This window comes from Amblyomma mixtum, chromosome 10, assembly GCF_055824585.1.
Source record: "Amblyomma mixtum isolate Tamu chromosome 10, ASM5582458v1, whole genome shotgun sequence".
Lineage (NCBI taxonomy): Eukaryota > Metazoa > Arthropoda > Arachnida > Ixodida > Ixodidae > Amblyomma > Amblyomma mixtum.
The window spans coordinates 177,903,137-177,923,599 of record NC_143021.1 but is presented as its reverse complement, the minus strand read 5'-3'; the positions used below and the strand labels follow the sequence as shown (position 1 = coordinate 177,923,599).

At 45.4% G+C, this 20,463-nt stretch overlaps 1 protein-coding gene across 2 annotated transcripts in view; it reads right to left on the bottom strand.

Annotated features, from left to right (window-relative positions):
• Positions 1–562: 562 nt before the first annotated feature.
• LOC149327853 (uncharacterized) overlaps positions 563–20,463 on the bottom strand; it is a 48,323-nt gene continuing 28,422 nt past the window's right edge. The window contains exons 4-9 of one of the 2 annotated variants that reach the window (XM_089563899.1): positions 18,936–19,179; positions 17,893–17,980; positions 17,150–17,189; positions 14,105–14,303; positions 4,361–4,544; positions 563–1,885 (exon numbers count right to left, since the gene is read on the bottom strand). In XM_089563899.1, the coding sequence (XP_089420025.1) occupies positions 1,736–1,885; positions 4,361–4,544; positions 14,105–14,303; positions 17,150–17,189; positions 17,893–17,980; positions 18,936–19,179 (905 nt within the window). In that variant the 3' untranslated portion in view covers positions 563–1,735. The remainder of the gene's footprint in view (positions 1,886–4,360; positions 4,545–14,104; positions 14,304–17,149; positions 17,190–17,892; positions 17,981–18,935; positions 19,180–20,463) is intronic. The other variant, XM_089563898.1, reaches the window with a different exon arrangement.

Below are 20,463 nucleotides of genomic sequence, written 5' to 3'. Positions count from 1 at the left end.
GTGGAGGGAAATGCTTCAACGATTTATAGTGGCATTACTTCACTACCGCTCGTTCCCACATTCAGCATGTATAATTCACCTGATCTTTACCTCGCCGCGCTTAAACAGCTTAGGGCTGTTTGTCGGCCATTACAAATCACATAATCCATTCTTCACCTCTGCACAAAGTTCCCTTGATATATGCGCAAACACAGAATTCTCGCTCATGCTCACGATCGTCATAATATTCAACTAGATACTATGACACACCTCAGATGAGACGCCACATTTTCCTTCTGAACCGTCCCTGTCCTACGTATCCGAATCAAAAGTCCTGCGCCAGCGAACTGTAAGGATTTCTCGCAGCGAATTCAGGTCAGATAGGCGTAATATAGGAGGTCAGGTGAGAATTTGCGTAATTTTGCAAAAGCCTCGTTCTCGTTAAACGCAGGTGACCAAGCAGACAGATCATTATAACACCGCCAGACAGCGCGTATTTTTTATTGTTGTGAGGGTGTACTGAATGGAAGAATTGCTACGAATGTTTGATTTCAGACAAGTTTATTATTACAAACGCTATATAAAATATGTAATGAAACTCCGTAACTTTGCGTAACTCCGTACTGCTTGCAGGTGAGAAATGCCCTTACACAGTGTCGTGCATTTATTCTAGCTTGAGCTGCACCACAATTCTGAGCACCCTCCTATGTTCAGAGAGTGTAGTTCAAGATAGCGAAATGAATCCAAGCGTAATCCACATATCCACGGTATTTAATCTCCCTTTCTGCATCTTCGTGTCAGTACCTGAGGCCGAGTACAAAAATTGTGACAAGAACTTTTTGAAACAGGCAGCAAGGTTCATAATTCGTTTGAGTATTTTAAAGATGCCCGCCAGTTTTACATGCACCAGCCGTGCCCTGAAATGAGCCTGACCAGCTAATTTTGATAATATGCTTATCAATTGCTTTTACGTTTCCCAATAGGCTCCGGTGTCATGGGTGGTGTAAGAAGACTGAAAGCCGGGACAGACCCGACCTTAAAGGTACACTGAGGCCAAGTCTATGCTTTTATTGTCCTCATTAAAAAAAACTGAATCGTTGGCTCTTTCTTAGTATGTTGGCGTTTGTACGACCGAAGAAAAAAACGCTTTTATTGAGAAGAAATATGGATTTAAATATCTTCCCACCAGTGGATTCAAACTAATGGTGTCCGTACCAAAAAGGACTTTTTTGCTCTGTATTCGAGTGAATGACGGTTTTGCGTAGCCTCCGGGATCCGAGACAAAAACGGTCCCGACGCACGAATTTTACTTGCAATATCGGCCGTTGGTGGCGACACCTGTATTTAGTTTATCTTTTCTAGCTTATAAGACCTCCGTTTACGGAGGTCTTATAAGCTGGTTAGGGTGACCTTAAAACTGGTTAGGGTGACCTGTTTGTGAATCGAACGTGTTACCTCAACGATACAGGCCAACTTTAATTTGTCCGTACCCCTTTAAGTAAAAAATAAACACGAAGAAAAGATTGCCGGCTAAAATGAAAGGTAAAGTTGAAAGGTTGAAAGGAAAGGCTGAAATGCGACCCGCACATCGCAATGCACAATTCGGAACGTTGTGCTGTGAGTCTGGTTCGTGGATGACCAACTGTACATGCAGTGGACACTGACAAGTCAGCGTTAAAAGCTGATACAAGCTGATAGCTTTGTTTCCACTGCGTATATGTTTTGCGCGTCAGCCTGGGAGTTTCGCAGACGCTGCCTAGAGGTACGGTTTGAAGAACTTCACGAAGACACGCTCGACAGTGTCGGCGTCGTAGCCGCTGTCGACATAGACGGCCCCCGCGACGGACTGGACAAAGTTATGCAAGAAGCTGCTCTGTCTGGTGTCCGGCGAGCTGTGAAGAGGTGCCTGTAAAATAAGAAACAATCTGAGGAAATATCTTCGGCATCGCTACGTGTGATAAAAATAATGAGAGAGTTATCATCATCATCGTATTCGACAAGCATGTCCTCTGCAGGGCTGCTCAAGAAACTCGCTCCTTTCTCTCCAACAGGTTTGCAGCAGTCCACTTTTGATATCAACTCTAATCGAAGTGATGATTATCTACAGTTATGATAAATTAAACGAGGATGGTTCTCAAACATGCTTATGCATTCATATCGACGGGAGCGTTGCTTGATAGAAGTCTTATTAAACGTGTCGTTTCCTCCCAAATTAGCAGGCAGTTGTGCAAATCCTTGCAGTAGTGTGGGCTGCCCGCTGATGCACTCAGGCTTCCAAGCAGTTGAGCTCCTCATGACAGTCATGGTTAAATAACAGCTTTCCAACGACGAGCGATGAGGATTCAAATGGCCAGCTGATAGTTTGAGAGGTGAGAACGCAGAGGAACACGTCTATATTGAGGGCTATCAATGCTGCGATGCAATCGTGATAGCGAGGACGCTTAAGAAATAGATAAAAAAAATGATAGTTTGGAGGCGTGGGAAATATTAGAAATTTCAGAATAGTGAATCGAATATCCTCTTTTTCGATGCACTCACGCTTCGAAGCAGTTGAGCTCCTCATGACAATCATGGTTAAATGCAAGCTTTCCAACGACGCGCGATGAAGATTAAAATGACCACCTGATTGTTTGAGAGATGAGAACACAGGGAAACAAGTATATGTTGGCTCTATCAATGCTGCGTTGCAATCCTGATAGCGAGGACATTTAAGAAATAAAAAAAAAGATATTTTGGAGTATGTGGGAATGCTAGATGTTTCAGAATAGCGAATGTAATATCCTCTTCTTCGATTAGCTGAACGAATTAAGTATTGTAAGTTCAGAAATTATTAGAAACGAATCGAATATCATCTGAACTTCTCGAATAGTTCTCGAATAATTGCCACGAAATACGGGTAAGGCACGCCTTAGTGTTCTTGGACGACTCTTACAAAAAACATGATTAATTACGACGTCGCATGGCACACTGACGCGATCGGTCTGCACGGTATGGAAAGCTTAACTTCGCAACGCGGTCCATTCGTGCGACGGTGTCCAAATGCTTATACGTGTTAACCACGACTGGGTGACGCGACAACTCTTAAGCAGGCTTAGCAAACCGTGGTCACATCTCGGAGGCCATAGATGAAAAGTAACTCTCTCTCCTCTCATCTACTTAAATGGGGCGCTGGTTTATTCACTGTGATATTCAGTAGTAAAAGGTTACCTTCCTATACGTATGAAATGAGGAAAAAATGCTATAACAAGCATTAGTCATGTAAACCCTAATGGGGATCGGCGTTGTGCCTTCTGACAGCTGTTGACGTACCTCCATATGTTATAGCACTAGACCGTTGCGCCGCCGTTAGCACTTCTGAGTTTGGCACGATTCTTCGTTTTGCATGTTGTTGCTAGTGGCTATTTATTATCAACGGAAAGAAAAGATGTTGCTAGCCCGAGCGCTCACACACCGGGCTCCTCATCCTAGCTATCCTGGCTCAGAAGCTCATAAACCGCTTCTGCGGTTCCGCGAAATCCTAATTCATTATTGCGACAGCCACCGTCTCTACCCGGCACCTGCCAAGGGGCTGAGTAAGGCGGAGGAGCGAACTCTGCGGCGCCTGCAGACAGGAACCCTTCTCTGTCCTGTCATAGCAAAACACTTCGACCTGAACACAGATGGCCGCTGCCCGCACTGGGGAGAGATCTGCGATATATTTCACATGTTGTGGGCATGTACTCAGAATCCTCACCTTCCCCCTTCCCCCTTCCCCCACCCCCACCCGAGAGGCATGGGAGACTGCCCTCCTCAACTGCTCCACACTAGAGTCCCAAAGGGCTCTAGTAAAGCGGGCGCGAGACGGGGCTGCGTCGTGCGGTGTCCCGGACTAAGGATACCGACCATGTAGTGGGGTCTTCTGATCCCCAAACTCTCTCTGAGTATTAAAAATGTTTTTCACCACCACTACCGCGGCATCTGCCATTGAAACCTGAGATACCTGACACGAGGCTAGTGGGAATAAGAGTACAGATAGATAGAAAGAAAGGGGGAGCGATACAAGAAAGGATAGGGGTAGGGCCGCAATATACACTATGTAAAAACACAGGGTAGGGAAATAACGAATACTCGCGTTAGTAGCGAATATTCGCAAAAGATTGCATTCGTATTTGGTTCGATTTTTCGTTACATTATTCGTATTCGTTTGGATAACAAAACCTACACTATCCGTGTTCGATTCTGTTTTGAAAAAGTACTGTTGAGGGCCTTTATGATAGTTCTTCCGCGCACTCTAGTGCTGCCTTTCGGTGCTTTCAGTGCGGTCATACGTTCAGTGTATGCTCGCTTGCCCTGCTCGTCGTTTTGGCATATAGCTATTCTGTCCTACAGTATACTGTCTCACCTGGGACCTCGCTCGGTTGGCGTACTGCGTCATGGACAGCTTCTCTGGTCCGTCGTTGACGAAGACGTACTTGTCCAGGTCGTTCAGCGCTGCCACGTGGGACAGCGTCTCCTGGCGAAGGAGCCGAGTCTTGGCCTCGTGCATTTCCTTGTTGGTCTTCAGCGTGCCGTTCTTCACTATGTGCCTTCGAGGAGAGATAAGACCGTAAGAAGATTCCTTTGACTTCTCTAGGGAATCTTAGAAAGCAGAGTTGGGAAGCAACTGATTTAGTCTCAATCAATTTCGACATTTTATATCCGCATCACCTGAACTGAAAATGTTTGGTTTGGTTTGGTTTATGGGGTTTAACGTCCCGAAGCGATTCAGGATATGGGGAACGCCGCTGTGAAGGACCCCAGAAGTTTCGACCGCCTGGGGTTCTTTAACGAGCACTGACATCGCACAGTACACGGGCCTCTAGAATTTCGCCTCCATCGAAAATCATGCAACGACTTTTATTTATTTATTTATGTTTGTAATGACTGACTGACTGACTGACTGAACGAATGAATGAATGAATGAATGAATGAATGAATGAATGAATGAATGAATGAATAAAACTTTACTGAACAGGGTTATTAAGGATGCGGTTGAAATCTCTAGTCCAGGACTCCACTGGACACTGCTGCTGTCCTGGACCTGTCCCCCAGCTGTTGCTGGCGGTTTGGGTCCGAATGTCTAAAGCTTGCAGGTAAAGAATTGCTAGTCTTTTTTTTTTGGCCTCACATTTGAAACTGTGACATATTGGCCGATTAAAACCGTGACGGCGTTCAAGCCTCTCCGGGCAGCACAGGACCGGCTTTACGGTTTCACACGCGAAGCGCTTGCAGGAGCGTTTGAAAGAAGATAGCAAACTTCATCCAATGTATTGTGCCTTCACTAAGTTTTTTGACGTCATTCGGTGGTGCACGGCAGGACATGGGCAGAAGCAGCGAAATACTGAATAAGGTAGGCACAGCCTACATGGAGCACTATATACACATGATTGGGCGCGCAGACAACCGACGATGTGGCATGACAATGAGGAAGAGGTTGTAACTCTTCTGTTATTGGAGTGCCCAGAGCATTGGAGTTTTAGGACTCGACTAAAGAGGTGACCTGACCACCCTCGATGAAATGACTTTCAGTCTCCAAAAGATACTATGTCCATACCCGACGCGTGCGCTGCAAAAATGGGCAATCAGGGCGCTGAAATCTTTTCCAGAGGACAGCGGCATCCTCGGGAGGTTTTAGATATGTCGCTTGAGCAGATTCTGTGCTCTTTTGTTTTGTATCGTGCTCTCCAGTGTTTGCTCGCATGTTACGTGACCATGGGTGCCCTGAAAATCAAGTTCGATCATTACTATCATCTGTCGGTACATTATGTCCGTACCGAAGCTACACATGTAGTTGGCCCAATATTGCAAACGGATGGTTTCACTGTGGTCCTTTGTAGCAGCGGCCATTGCCAACACGTTTCCAATATCGGGCCAGTTACCAGTGCTGCTGTCGTAGTTTTATTGTTGTTGCTTATGGTTTGTATTTCATTTATTATACCTTTGGAATCTATGTCGTTTACTGTTATTAGGACATATTATAGCGGGGAATATATATTATACCGGGTGTTTAAGCGAGCACTTTCAAAAATTTTCAAACATCGGGTTTTTTCGGTAAAAATATGGCTTTTGCGGCATAGTGTTACCAGTGTTGGCTGACACCAGAAAACCGGTGAATCGTCTTAAGTAGTCAGGTGGTTAACTAATTTTTAATTATTGACTCTTTAACAAGTAGTGCTAGGCGCATAGCTCCATTAGTGATTTGTAGGCGGTCATTAGTAATAGCTGTATCAGTTTTTAGAATTTTCTAAAACGCGAATATCCTCGCCGCTCTGGGTCGACAAAATCTGGCTGCATCGTGCGAAAATACACGCGTTTTCGAAAGCATGCAGGCAAAGCAACCCCTCCAGTGCACATAAGTCGAAAAAGCCAAATTTTGTCGAGCCATAGCGCCAAGGATGACCGCGTTTTCGAAATTATAAAAACTGGTATGTCTGTTACTAACGACCGGCTACAAGTCTCTAATTCCAACTAGGCGCCTAACACTACTAGTTGAAAAGTCAATTATTCAAAATTAGTTAACCAGCATACTACTTAAGACGATTCACCTGTTTTCAGGTGTCCGCCAACACTGGTAATACTATGGCACAAAAGGCGTATTTCTACCCCAAAAGGTCTGCTTTTTAAAATTTCTGAAAATGTTCGCAGAAAAACCCGGTATGTTACGCTAGCATTGCTGGCGTATAAATTGTATTATCTTTACCGTGAAGATTTTGTATTAATGCTGTGTTTTGTGGAGCTTTCGGTCGCCAATTAGTTTTAGTGTGGTTTTCATCTCATGTGAAAAGGAGTAGGCGGCGCCGCTATCGGGTGCTGCATCTTCTTTTGTGTCCTTGTCAATATACGTCATCAGCATGGCGGACAAGAAAGGCGTGTGTGGAAACTGCTCCGCTCGTTTTCGAGGTAAACAGCTGTTTAATAATGCGAAAGTATTAAAAAACTTGTCGGCAAATTTTATCCGCACGATTACCTCGTTCTCTGAAGATAAATGTGCGAAAGTGTGATTGTGATAGACAGTGTGTAATAAAGTGGTGCCGTGGGAAAAATTTGGTTGATGAGGTGCAATTAGCTAATTAATTAAACGCGGAAAAACGCGAAAAAAATACACTTAGACGTTAAATTAGCCATGGACGTTGATATAGTACACGGACGTCAGAACAGGCACGGATGTCGATATAGTACATGGGCGTTTTGCTTCCGCATTGCTGCAATGCGGGTCGCCGCAGTGGTCTCAAATTTGTGGAGTATACAAGCGGCTGCACGAGGTGTTTTTTTATTAATGCCGAAGAATACGAACTGCTTATGGTCAACGGAAAAAGCACTACGTACTACAAGCGCCATTCCCGTACTCGTCGAAAAGACAGCGAAGGCAGGCCTATCACCCTAAGGTGAGCAACGTTAGACCAAGACAACCCATGCAGCTCGACGGCTAGTGAAAACGATGCTGTGCATTTAGTCCGCCAACCAATGCTCAAGACTGAGGCTCTGACTGCCATGGTTGAATCACAAGGCATTGCTATCAACGTGTTGCAAGCCGATAAGAGAAAACCGTGACTTAGTTGGACAGAACGCCGGCACTTCAACTTGCATCGACGCTTCGACTTATTCCGTGGCCCAAGCTCGCAGGCCTCACACCTTCCATCCGGGAATAATCAGCTTCGCAACGGTGCTTGAACAATCCAGTCTTTCTGCGGGGGCACAAAAATCTATCCTTGAAGCTGCTAACCACCAACCGTTGGAAGTGCGGCCACCTGTGAAAAACGTGACATCACGGAATAACATCGACGATGACGCGTTTCAGGAGGTTCGTCGCAATCGCCCTGCAGCTAGGTTCGGCGCCAGGAAGCCGTCGGCCATCGCAACTATGCCGCCACCAAGAAAGACACTGTTGCTTTCAAGACTTCAGCCAGAAACTACGACAGACACAGTAAGTGAATTACTGCAAACTGTGCTCGATACGAGCGCGTTTTGTTGCTCAGAACTGAAGAGAAAAGTTGCTAGTTACGCACCTATTTGTGCTCAAGTGGATGCTGATAGGTATGCAGAAATCAGCAGCCCCGAGGTATGGCCTGAAGGATGTTTCTACCGCCGCTTTTTTGGTTCTTTGCGAGATAGTGTGAGGTTTGCAGGACCGAATGGAAGCAAATATGGGGAAAATGAATGAATGTGACAATGCATTAACCCTCTACTACCGAAACGTCCATGGTTTAAGGGGCAAAGAAACAGTTTTGTTGTAAAATGACAAGGCTTGAGATTGCGACTGAGACGTGGCTGAAGGCTGACATCCAAAGCGAGGAATATTTTATGTCCGACTATCATGTTCATCGGGCGGTGTTCTAGGACCGTTCATAGATCAATTAGATCGGTCAGGGGGACGGACCTCGAATGTCGAGTGGAGTGTGTCGAGGTATTTTTATTTATTTGTTTTAGTTTCAACAGCAGACAATATATACAGCCTGATGCAGGGACAGAGGCTGAAGGTTGTTGAAGTCTGACGAGACCTCGGACCTTACGCAGTTAGCAGCAGTATTGTTGCGAAAATATATCACAACATATACAAAACGAAACACCTTTTGCTTCCTGGAATTATACACGACACAAAGACGCGACATTTGACGCTAGACTAGAGTCATATGAACTTAATACACTACAGCAAACACAGCCGCAGTTTATACATTGCATGGCGCTCTGCTAAAATAAATGCATGCACATATCACGAGATAAAATTGTACCACACCACACAAATCAAAGATACTTAGTGCTGATCAAAACAAGGTGTTTGAACACAATAACATAGGCGAAAAATTCTAAAGACATAGAGTGTTCATTTGCAAGAGTACTTCAATCCAGAGGACAGCAATGTTTCCCTAACATGGAGTTTGAATGTTTTTGATGTGCATTCAAAATTTAGCTTCCCTTCAAGTTTGTTTAGGGTGGCAGGTCAAATACCACGTACTTATTGTTGGTGATTTTAATTTACCGGTACTCGACTGGCCTTCTGGTCAGTTTTTCCCTAGCGTTGTAGAAGTGCGATAAAAGACAAAGTTTGCTCGAATTTGTCAGCTTCGCACAGTTGGAGCAAAAGAATTCTTCAATCAATCAACTTTATTCAGCATTTTTGTCCTGAACAACAGAAAAGAAATGCTAGGGTAGGAGCAAAAAGCCACAAACTCAGTAGCTTGACGAGGCTCCCACCCCTAACTGACAAGGCCAACAGACTGTCACGTTATTACATATATATATACACACACACATACACACACACACACACACACACACACACACATATATATATATATATATATATATATATATATTCATGTAGGACTTACAACCTACATGTACGTACTGAATCCAAAGGGGTAACCTCCTAGATCTAGCCTTGACCAACGTTTGCGGGTGCGTTATTTCTGAGCCAAGGCTACGGCATGTGGGCGTTAACACCTGGCATCGTCCCTTTAAGGCAGAGTTGTCTGCCTCTGTTGCTTTGAAGAAAAAAAAAAGGGCCAGCTATCGCACGCTACGGTTACAGTAAAGGCGACTACTTAGGTCTTTATCGGTATCTCGAAGGCGTCGACTAGACGAGCCCACTTTTGTCAGATACTTGCGCCAACAAGGCGGCACAAACCCTCACAAACACTATCAAAACTGGAATAAAAAAATCCGTGCCGAAAAGGGTTCTCAAAACGACTACCTATCCGGATCGGTTCTCGAACGAACTTGCAGAAGCACTGCGTCAGAAACTGCGCTATCAAATACGATCTCGTAGAATGCAACTCGCCTCTTGGCACAAAAAATACGCTATTGTAAGAAGGAAATTAAAAGCTTTTACTGCCGTCTGGGACCACATTGCTTACATACACTCTGTAGAAGAAAAGATTCTGTGCTCTAATAATTCAGTTTGATGGTTTTCACCACTTGGACATCAGAAGATGAAAGAGATAGTTTTACCAATCTTCGATCTTCGAACCCCAGGCAGCATGCCATACGTTCGCCAAGCACTTCGCCTCAGCATGTCCAAGCGTTCCATCCACTGCCACTCCCTATAAAAACACTTGTCGCTCGTATGATCCTATTCTGAACGAGCCAGCCATTGAAGCTTCCGAGGTAGCAGCAGCTATTCGTGCACTACCGCCCCAAAAGAGCTGCGGTGCTGAAGAAATTCCAATGTTCGTAATCAAGGGTTCTGTTAATTTACTGACGCCTGTTATTGGCACACGTTTTAACTTGTCTTTACGCATGAAAACGTTTCCATCGTGCTGGAAACTATCCCTGATATCACCAGTACGCAAAAAACGTAAGAACTGACGTCAGCAACTATAGACCTGTCTCGCTCTCTCTAACGAAATTTTTCGAGCGTGTATTGCCCATCAGTGTTCTGTTTCACCTAAAAGAGGAAACTAATGCTGAACAACATGGCTTTTTTCCTTGGCGTTGTGTCGAGACAAACGTTGTTAGCTTTTCGAACTCTGTTGCAAGACGCCAGGTGGACGCAATATATTTGGCTTAACCAAAAGCTTTTGACCTTGTTAGCCATGATCTGCTGTTGCGCAAACGCGACAATATGGATTCTCACCATCCCTGCGCGAATGGTTTTCGGGTTACTATTGAGACAGTGTAGATATTGTTATCTATGGTGGATACCTCTCATCTGCATATGCTGCTAAAACTGGTGTGCCGCAGGGGTTTAATTTATCGCTTTTACTTTTCAATCTGTTTATTAATGATTTGCGGACTGCGCAAAATACACTGAGATACTTTTTCTGATGACCTGAAGATTTCTCGCTCTGGGTATTCTATAACAGACTGCAACAAATGACAGAAAGATGTGAATCCCGCATTCGAATGGGGCGCGCGAGACGGTCTAATGCTTGATGTTAACATAACGGTAGCTATTTCCTTCACTAAAAGGCAGCAACCAACACTGTATAACTAGAGTGTAGATGGTAATAATGTACGCCGTGTTGATGTTGTCAGCGACTTGGGTGTACACTTAGATTCCCGGCTGGCATTTAGCGTTCAGGTTCACAACGTCACAAGATCGAGTTTCCACGCTTTAGGCATCAAAACATGTCCTACATGGAATTTCAGGTCGAAAGACTGTTTTTTGCCATCCCTAAAGCTTGTCTCACTATCTACACGACGCGAGTTGCGTGACGCTGTTTTCTTGCTGGAATGTTTGCATGGTGTATTTGATTGTCCCACGCTGACAGCAGCGCTTTATTTGAATGTGCCTAGACCAAACGCTCAAAGCTGTCGGCCGTTCTACATAGCCGCTGCAAAGTGATTATACCCAATGATGTGCATCAAGCACATGTTGAACAAGTCTGCCTCAATTGATTGAACGAACTGCTGGTGACATTTTTGGGAAAAAAAGTTTTACGCTAAGCAATCATGCGCATCTCTTGTCTCAGCTTCTTTTACCACATCTTTTTTTCTCTTCCTTAGACGGCGACACCATCTCACCTGCGCATGTTCCAGTGTACATGCATTTTATTTTGACGTGTTTCAGCGCCAATCAAAAGCTGACTTACACTTGATTAATGAATGTTTTATGCATCTGTGCTGTGCTGTGCGGAGCAACTTCAATGTCATCGGGGCTTTAGCCCTTTCAGGCCCCGTGATTCCAATTGGAATCACCAAATTCAGGGGCCACCAGTGTTGAATTGAGCGGGAAAGTCCTGCTTAAAGTCCCCTGGCAACGCTTAGCGTCGGTACCTTATCCAGTGAAGCTAGGCTGGCAGTGCTGCTCTAGAAACAGACAGGCGTTAAATGAAATGTCGTAGCGCTTAGTAAGGTTAGGAGGATGGATGAGGCGTACACAGTGCTAACTGGCGGGTACGTATGGTATCGCGGTTTAGCGGACAGAGAGCTAGGAACGGGATTCGGAATCAATAAGGATATAGCTGGCAACATGGAGGAACTCTACAGCAATAACTAGAGGGTGGCAATTATTGTAAGCACGCTTAATAACAGGCAAAAATTGAAGGTTGTGACGACTAGATGGCCTGCAAACTTATATGAAGACGAGGAATCGGACCACAGTATAATGTGCTGTGTTTTACTTTGCTCACGATTGCTTGTCTTCATAGATGAGTGCTTCAATGTCAAGGCTGACAAGGAACAGACAGGAGACGAAGTAGTGGATGACTATTGAAGGGGGAATTGCAGGGAGAGTTATTAGTAGAGTTCGCAAAACGAAACAGTTCACGGATCAGTACTTTATACCGGAAACGGGAAAAGCGAAACTAGATATGGAAGAGCTCCAATGGTGAGACTAAAAATGAAACGGACTTCGTAATGTGGGCACATACTGATACCGTGCAGAATGTGGAGGCGGTCGGCAAAAAGAGATGTAGTGACCATAGGATGGTAAGGCCTCGAATTATACCTAGACTTGACAACGGAGGAAATTAGCAAGGAAGAAGTCCACCAACGAGTTAACGGTAAGAGGGAAAGTGAGAGGAATTTGTGGATCTCTCTGCGGAACAGATATTCGGCTCTAACTGGGGACGACCTTAGTGTTCAAGCAATAAGCGATAGTCTCACAGATGTTATTACGCGGTGCCCGATAGAAGTACGGGTGAAGGTAAATTGACAGGATAGCGGTAAGCTCTCTCAGGGGTCGAAAGATCTAATAAACAAACACTAAAGCATGAAAACTTCTTATCCCATACATAGAATAGAATTGGCAGAGCTCTCACAGTTCATCAGTAAGCATGAGGTAATTGACAGAGGGAATTATAACATGCAGACGACCGAGCACATCTTAAAGAATGAAGGCAGCTTAAAAGCTCTCAGAAGGAAAACAGGCATAGACAGAAATCAGATGCATGGGCTTTAGACAAGGCGGGAAATGACAGTACGAATATGGCTAAGATAAGGTAGCCAAGGAGTTCTAGGTCTATGCAGTAGCCGAAATTTTCAGGCCGATAATGGCGGATGCAGCGGTACTGAATATTTCTAGAACCCGCCAGCTACATATAAAGAAGTAAAGAAAGTCTTGCAAGCAATGCAAACGAGGTAAGCAGCTGGTGAGGATCAAGAAACTGCAGATCTGTTGAAGGACGATGGGGAGATTGTGCAAAAAAAAAAATGGCGGCTAGGTATATGAAATGCCTCACAATCTCGAGCGTGCCGTAATCTTGGATGAACACCAACATTATCTTAAACCTTAAGGAAGGGGACATCAAGGGCGTGAAAATTTACAGACTAATCAGCTTACTGTCCGTTGCCTACAAGGCATTTACTAAACAATCACGAATAAAATCACAGCGACTTTAAATTTTAATTAATGAAATGACCAAGTCGGTTTTCATAAAGGCTATTGACGATAAATTATATGCATACAATCGCACCAACGTTCAGAAGGTAGAGAAACGCGCAGGACATAATCAGCCCCTATACCACGTGTTTCAGGAAAGGTAGTCATTATTTAAAAAAAAAAACAAGTTTTTCTGGTAAACAGAAGCTTTAATACCAGCTTTCACTGTAATACCAGTGTCGGCGGACGTCAGAACACAGGCGAATCATGTTAGCTTGGAAAGTGATCAACTAAATTTTGTTCGCTAACCTTTTAACTATTGCTTATAGGCACGTCATTGCGATTTGAATATGTAGCCGGCAATTAGTAAAAGCCATCAATTTTAAAAATTCTGAAAACACGACTAGTCTAGCCGGTGGGGCTCAACAAATTTGGGTAATTTCTTGCGGCATTCGAAAACCGCCCGTCCGCAGAGAGCGCATAGCGACGTCCATGAAACCCAAGGACTCAATGAAATCCATGAAATTGCGTCGCTCTGTGGCGCACATGCCACGTGACAATCTCTGCACCGACCGCGCTGCGCTGTTCTTCGCTCCTCGCCACTTCACTGCCCCAGAGATATTGTACGCTTCACTGCCCCAGAGATATTGTTCAACACGGTATGGTGTTGAAAGCTGGTACGGTGTGGTATGGCATATAGGCCAGGTATTTTGTGGTATTACATGGATTCGACATGGTATGACATGGGATTCGATCCGACGACTTTGGACTCGTGCAGGTTAACAACTCTCCCTCGGTGGAAGAACCGGAATAAATCTTTTCCCGTGAAATGTACCATTTCCTTACCGCAAGAGGACGAACTCGAGTGCGAATTGTCCCACGTAGTCCAGAGGGCGATATGAGACGGTCGAGTTGATTTGACGCGCCTTGGACGGATGCAGCAGGGCACGCAAGAGCAAGTCTCGGTTACGGAACGAGTAGCCCGACAACTTTTCGTCCACGAAGCGCTGTGGGAACCGCAAGGTCCTGGCAGCCGCGTCCAGACCTGCGAGGTCGCAAGACAGAGGGTTTCCGGGCAAGGATGCCGAGTCATGTCAGCCGGTAGGCCTGTAGCTCATGGACAAGACCCCAGGATCAGACGCGGGGACAATACACCGTGAGAAGGAACGGAGATTGAAGACGGAACTTTCCGGCCAAGAGAAACGACTTGCTAGTATCAGAGTATCTCAGTGTGGGCAACAGAACGCATTACGGACCACTAACTATAGAAAAGCAAACACAGTGGCGTCAACCAATATGTTCATAATCCTTCATGCACTGCCGAATGAACTGTCTAAGGGGAGAATTGTAACCTTGACAAAGCTTTTTAGAGCGTAAGCTCTACTACTCGAGGTACAACTCACAGCTTCGCCTGGCTTTGCGCGTTTAACCTTGAAGCCCGACCAAGGTCAAACTAAGCAAACACCCTCAAGACTAACGATGTATGACTATGTGTCTTGCTACGCATAGCCATGATATGCCTGTATGGTATGGTCATAGCTAATCACCAGCGACCACGTGACCGATGACCAGTGGTCACTTGACCTTTGACCTTGATCTTTAGATCTGAGGTTCGCATTGCCTGATGTGACGTCACGCGATGACGTAACAATGATCTCACACTATTATTCACTATAAATACCACCGGCTTTGCTTTCTCCTCGTCTACTAGGTCTAGCTGGGTTGAACCTCAGCCAATTTTTTGTTTTACGGAGGGCATTGTTGCGAATCACAATACATGTTGTGAATAATGTATTGTAGATAATAGGCTATGAGTGAAGGAACGACATAGGGTATTTCTCTCACTCCGAGTGGACACTTGAACCGTGCTGTGAGGAAAGGTTTGGTTTGGTTTGGTTTAAGGGGTTTTACGTTCCAAAGCGATAAGGCTATGAGAGACGCCGTAGTGGAGGGCTCCGGAAATTTCGACCATCTGGGGTTGTTTAACGTGCACTGAGGTGAAGCAGGTGGTCAAAGTGTCGTAGCATACCAAAGGGTTGCTCAGCATGCACTGGAATCATGCTGCATATTAGTGAAGTTTTGCATTTTGCCTACATCTCAATGCACGCGCTACGGCCTCGCGACATTGTATTCAGCAGCAGAAAGCCATCAGCACTGAGCCATCACGCTGGGTGTGCTGAGAACAAAAAAAAAAAGTTACATTTGCGCCACACTGCAGATTAGGGCCAGTAATTAGGCTACAAAACATATCCTGCAGTCTCAGAGGCTGTTTTGACCATGAGCAGTGAGTCCGCGTTTCGCTTTGGTTAGACTGACGTCTAGTTCATCGATGAGGTACTGAACTTATGTTTCCATTTGTACCCCTGTATTCTCTTTGAAAATTATAAGCCCTCATAGCTGGAAGGAGCTGTCGACTAATGCCGCTAATGTTTCCAATCTCTTTGATGTGCCTTTTTTATTATTCTTCAACATTGCTACCCCTCAGTCTAAACCTATGACTAGTGGCGCAATCTTTGGTTAAAAAATAGTGACAATAAATGGAAGCGTGTCAAAGTAGAGCTCGAGGTTTAAAGTTGCAACGGAGCTGATCACGTAAGTTTTGTCTCAGGCCTTTGTTCACAGATTACTATTACTCTGCGGTACCTGCCTTTGTCTTCTTGATTGAATTTACTTGCAGGGGTTAATGTGTCTTAAAGGCTCGTGGTATTGTGGGGCCTACTTGACCAAACATTGGAAGCAACGTACTGTCGCGATCACAATATTGAGGGACGTGGGAAAGCGTGGCAAAACTGCATTCTGCGCCACCTAACGGCGCACTCCCGCTCGTCCTTTCTTCGAAGGCATCTCTGTACCCTCACTCCTATGTTTAGCACGGCGAACGTAGATCGGAACCGGCGCAAGGTGCCGCTTCGATATCTGGCTAGTGTCTGCCGCAGCCGCTGAGAAGCGAAAAACAGATTGTTGCCGCCTTTCGCAAAGCAGGGATTTCGAGTAAAGGGGAGGGGCCCACAGTGACATGTTCTTTGTTTTACTGCGTTGGCAGTATCAGCGACACTTCCCGAAAAAGGCGACTTGTAAAGCCTCAATGACATCCGCAGATCAACTACAACCAGTAAGCACACTCGACGCCAAGTTCACCCGGCATTAGCTTCGCACAGTGCTGAACACGCGGAACAGACCTGAGGGAACTGTTATCGAGCATCGTTATACTTTTACTTTTTCTGTTTCGCGTAACCGCATTTTCGCGCAGGGCTTGGTATACTAACCCTCCTCGCGACTTTCAGCAGGTGATCATCCCGGCATTCGGAGCCTAGTGGCCCATTCGTTCGGCGCTTGCGCATTGAAAATTGACGGTAATGCCTGCGAGGTACCCGAGAATAAACAGAAAACATAATGGCACGCTTCCTCTCCTTCAAAAAGAGTCGTTGTGCCGGAAAAGGCTAATTGCGATCCGTTTCACCCATTAGCGTATCAGGCAGATGCTTGCCAGACATTGATGCGGCACCTGGCGCTAGTTTTGAGCTACGTACGGCGCGCGTAAGGTAGGAGTGACGGTACAGAGATGGCTGCAAGGGCGAGAGAGCGAGAGTGTGCCGTTAGGTGGCGCATAACGCAGTTTTGCCACGCTTTCCCACGTCCCGAAATATTTTGATCGCGACAGTACACGAACATAACCTTCATGGGAATATGTCTAGGCTTCATCTTTGGCATAGAATGGTATAGAATGCTCGGATTTTTCTCGTTATCAACACAGGTGGCACTCTCGCCTGTGAAGACTCGAAGCCAGTCACAGAAGGTGGCCAGTTATTCAAGCTCAGTTCTGGAACTGGCATGTTAAAATAATATAGGTCTTAAGTAATGGTGGTAGGGTTGCATGGAAGTGATACGAACCTAGTGACTCGTCCACTCCAGGAGACGGCGGTGGCTCTTGCTGCGAAAGAGAGGGAGATGAATGCAAAAAATTTAGTTACTCGGGAACAAATTTATCGGAACGCTGCCTTGCTACCAATTCCCCTGGTATTGATAGCAGCAGGTGGAGCATTCGCGCCCCCTCATAAACGCAGGCTTTTTAAGCTGTATACTTGCGTGTCTTCGCCAAAATAACGCTTTTGCTGCTTACTCGTGTTCCGTAAAGTTTCACTACCGACTGCACGTCTAAAAAAGGAGCTAAGGATAAACGACGCATTAGCACTGTTATGTTAGGACATATACTAAAATTGGAACATTGAAAAATAGCATGACACCCCCCCCCCCCTCCCCCCTTCCATATGGACGCAGTGTGAAAATGGGCTACTGTACCTTACTCCTGGCAGAACCAGTAAGTTCTTTGCTCTTTGCCCTTACATTTGTAAGTAATATCCTTTCAGTGCAACGCAGGGTGAATGAGCTTTCTTGCGTATGCGCATATCAGCGACAGCTGCTATGTCTACCGCCAATGTATAAACACTGTTGCATAGGTTACGCCAGGAAGCTGCGCTTAGTTTCGCATAGTCACTTGAGACGAGTGGTGACGGCGAACACAATCCGGACTAAATTTAGAGGTCCCTACCCGTTCTTCGTTTCATTCTTTCCCACAAGCTGTGGAACTGTGGCCTGAAGCGTATTCACGCGAAGTAATAGCTTAATCAAGGTACCCTTTGTGTTCGTTGCGGCATTGTCCAACCAGGTCTCTTGAAGCCAACGACCTTCAGTGCGCTCCTAGTTAGAGATGTCGCGGATGATCTGTACACGAACCAAATAAATAAATAAATAAATAAATAAATAAATAAATAAATAAATAAATAAATAAATAAATAAATAAATAAATAAATAAATAAATCGATGTACGAATAAATATATCGATCAATCAATAAATCAATCATTGAATAAATAATGAAGTAATAAATAAATAAAAATAAATGAAAATAACTAGATAAATAAATAATAAATAGATAAATAAATAAATAAATAACCAATCAATCAATCAATAAGGAAACCAATAAATCAATAAATACATCAATAAATACATCAATAAATCAATCAATCAATATGCCAATCAATAAGTAAATCACTGTATCGAAACAGCCCCGGTACAGTAAAGCATGTCGGTACCGAAAGCTACACAGTTCATGCCACGGCCCGAAGTTTGGACACTGAATCCGCCTTTTAGGAGGGAGTAGCTGCAATGTATATGTAATTCGCTACTCAGTGAGTGAGCTAGCGTGCAGAGGAGGTAGGAAACAATTATGAAGCGATCCCATAGTCTGCATGACATTGCGAGTGCAATGATCACCTTGATGGCTCGTACACCGCTGATAAATACTGTGGGCCGCCAAAAGGAGCGTGCAGGCATGACCACATCAACCCCGTTTTCTGCGTTCGTCGTTATTGAGAAACATGTCCAGCCAATAGAAAAACACAGAATGAAACTTTCGGCCCCAACAGATATCCTTGTGGTATTTCAGGACTTCTCGCAACTTCTCTCAACAGCAGACTGTCGGAACAGCAGTGGCTTCTGTAAGTCACCGCCGACAGCAGGCGCGCACTGCTACAGAACATTCTGTCGCTACGAAAGGACAACAGGAAATTTAAGTCGTAGTTTGAAGCCAACTCTGTCGTCACTTTGGACAGGACAGCGTGGCGGAGAATCCGCTTTCAAGGTTGCGCTTCTAGTAGTGAGCGAATGCTGCCAACGCACCCGACCACGTCAGCTTCCAGAGGCGCTCCGGAAAAGAGGTCCGAGGCGTTGTCGGCCACGATCAGGCTCAGGTCGCTAAGCGCGAGAGAGTGGCTCTGCAGGGCTCGTGCCAGGGCTGCGCTGGTGGTGAGCGTAGCGCCCCTGGCGGCCAGAGTCCGGCTGTTCAATGAATCCAGAGTTTGGACCACAGGCAGTGTCTGGTAGGCACGCCGGAAGTAGTCTTCGTATTGCTGGGCCGTGGATGCTGGGCATCGACAGTGATACAAATAAGGGCGTGCTTTTTTAATGCGAAATCATTATATGGCTCTGTCGCGTCAGCCAAAAGTGTCCGCAAATTTGTCCGCACGATTACGTCGTTCACTGAAGATAAATGTGTGAAAGTGTGATTGCGAACGATAGTGCGCAGCAGGGGGCGGCAGAAAGTTAGGCGGGCGGATGAGATTAAGAAGTTTTCGGGAATACGGTGACCGCAACTGGCAAAGGACAGGATTAATTGGAGAGACATGGGAGAGGCCTTTGCCCTGCAGCGAGCGTAGTCAGGCTGATGATGATGTGTGTGATAAAATGTTACCATAGGAAAAATTAGGTTGATGAGGTGTAATTAGTTATTTAAACACGAAAAAACACACTTGGACATCAAAATAGCCATGAACGTAGATGTAGTACATGGGCGTCAGAACAGACGCGGACCTCGATATAGTGTGTGGACGTTTTGCTTTCGCATTGCTCCAGTGGGGGTCGCTGCAGTGATCTGAAAGTTTTTAAAAAGGCCTGGGCTATCGAGCATGTGCTGAGTTCTTCCTGCGATGCTTTGCTTAACTACAAATAAGCACTTACTGGCAGCCAGGTAATGAATGCTACTTATGCACACTCCCGGGAATGCACAGCTGCATACTTCGCGCCCTTCACCGATGCACCGCATACAGGGCTTGAAAGCAAGATTAGATAATAGATGTGTTAGAAAACATTTGAAACTATTTAGCATGCGTAGGCCAAATCAGAATTAGGCGTGCTAGCACTTCGGTTCTCACTTCAGTTTAGGTTAGAGGCCTAGTTATCAAGGCTATGCAGGCTTAAAACACAGTGGGCAGGTGGACCGTGAGTGGTGGACCACCTGCCAGAGTCAAGCAGGCTTCAGACAAAAATCACCGAAGTCGGTGAGCCTTAGTGCTGGCGCAGTAAAACTTTATGGCGTTGCGTGATGGTTTTTCGACCCAATCTGACCACGAGACGCACTCCTTACTTGGGTTCATAGTTGCAAGTTTGTTAAAGGGGCACTGGGGACACCTGCAGAAAACTTATGACTGAGAAAATTGAATTTAAGAATTTTCCCGCCACTCAGTTCGAACTCGTGTCGTCTACACTCAGGAGAGGCTGCCGCCGTTTTAAAGTGAATAGCGGTGTAGCATAGCCTCTGCGATCCGCCCACGACAATCGGTGTCGACGCATGCAGTTTACTCGCGAAATTGGCCCGTGATGGCGACACCTGTATTTCTTTTTTTTTTTAGTTTTCTGGGCTACAAAAGCT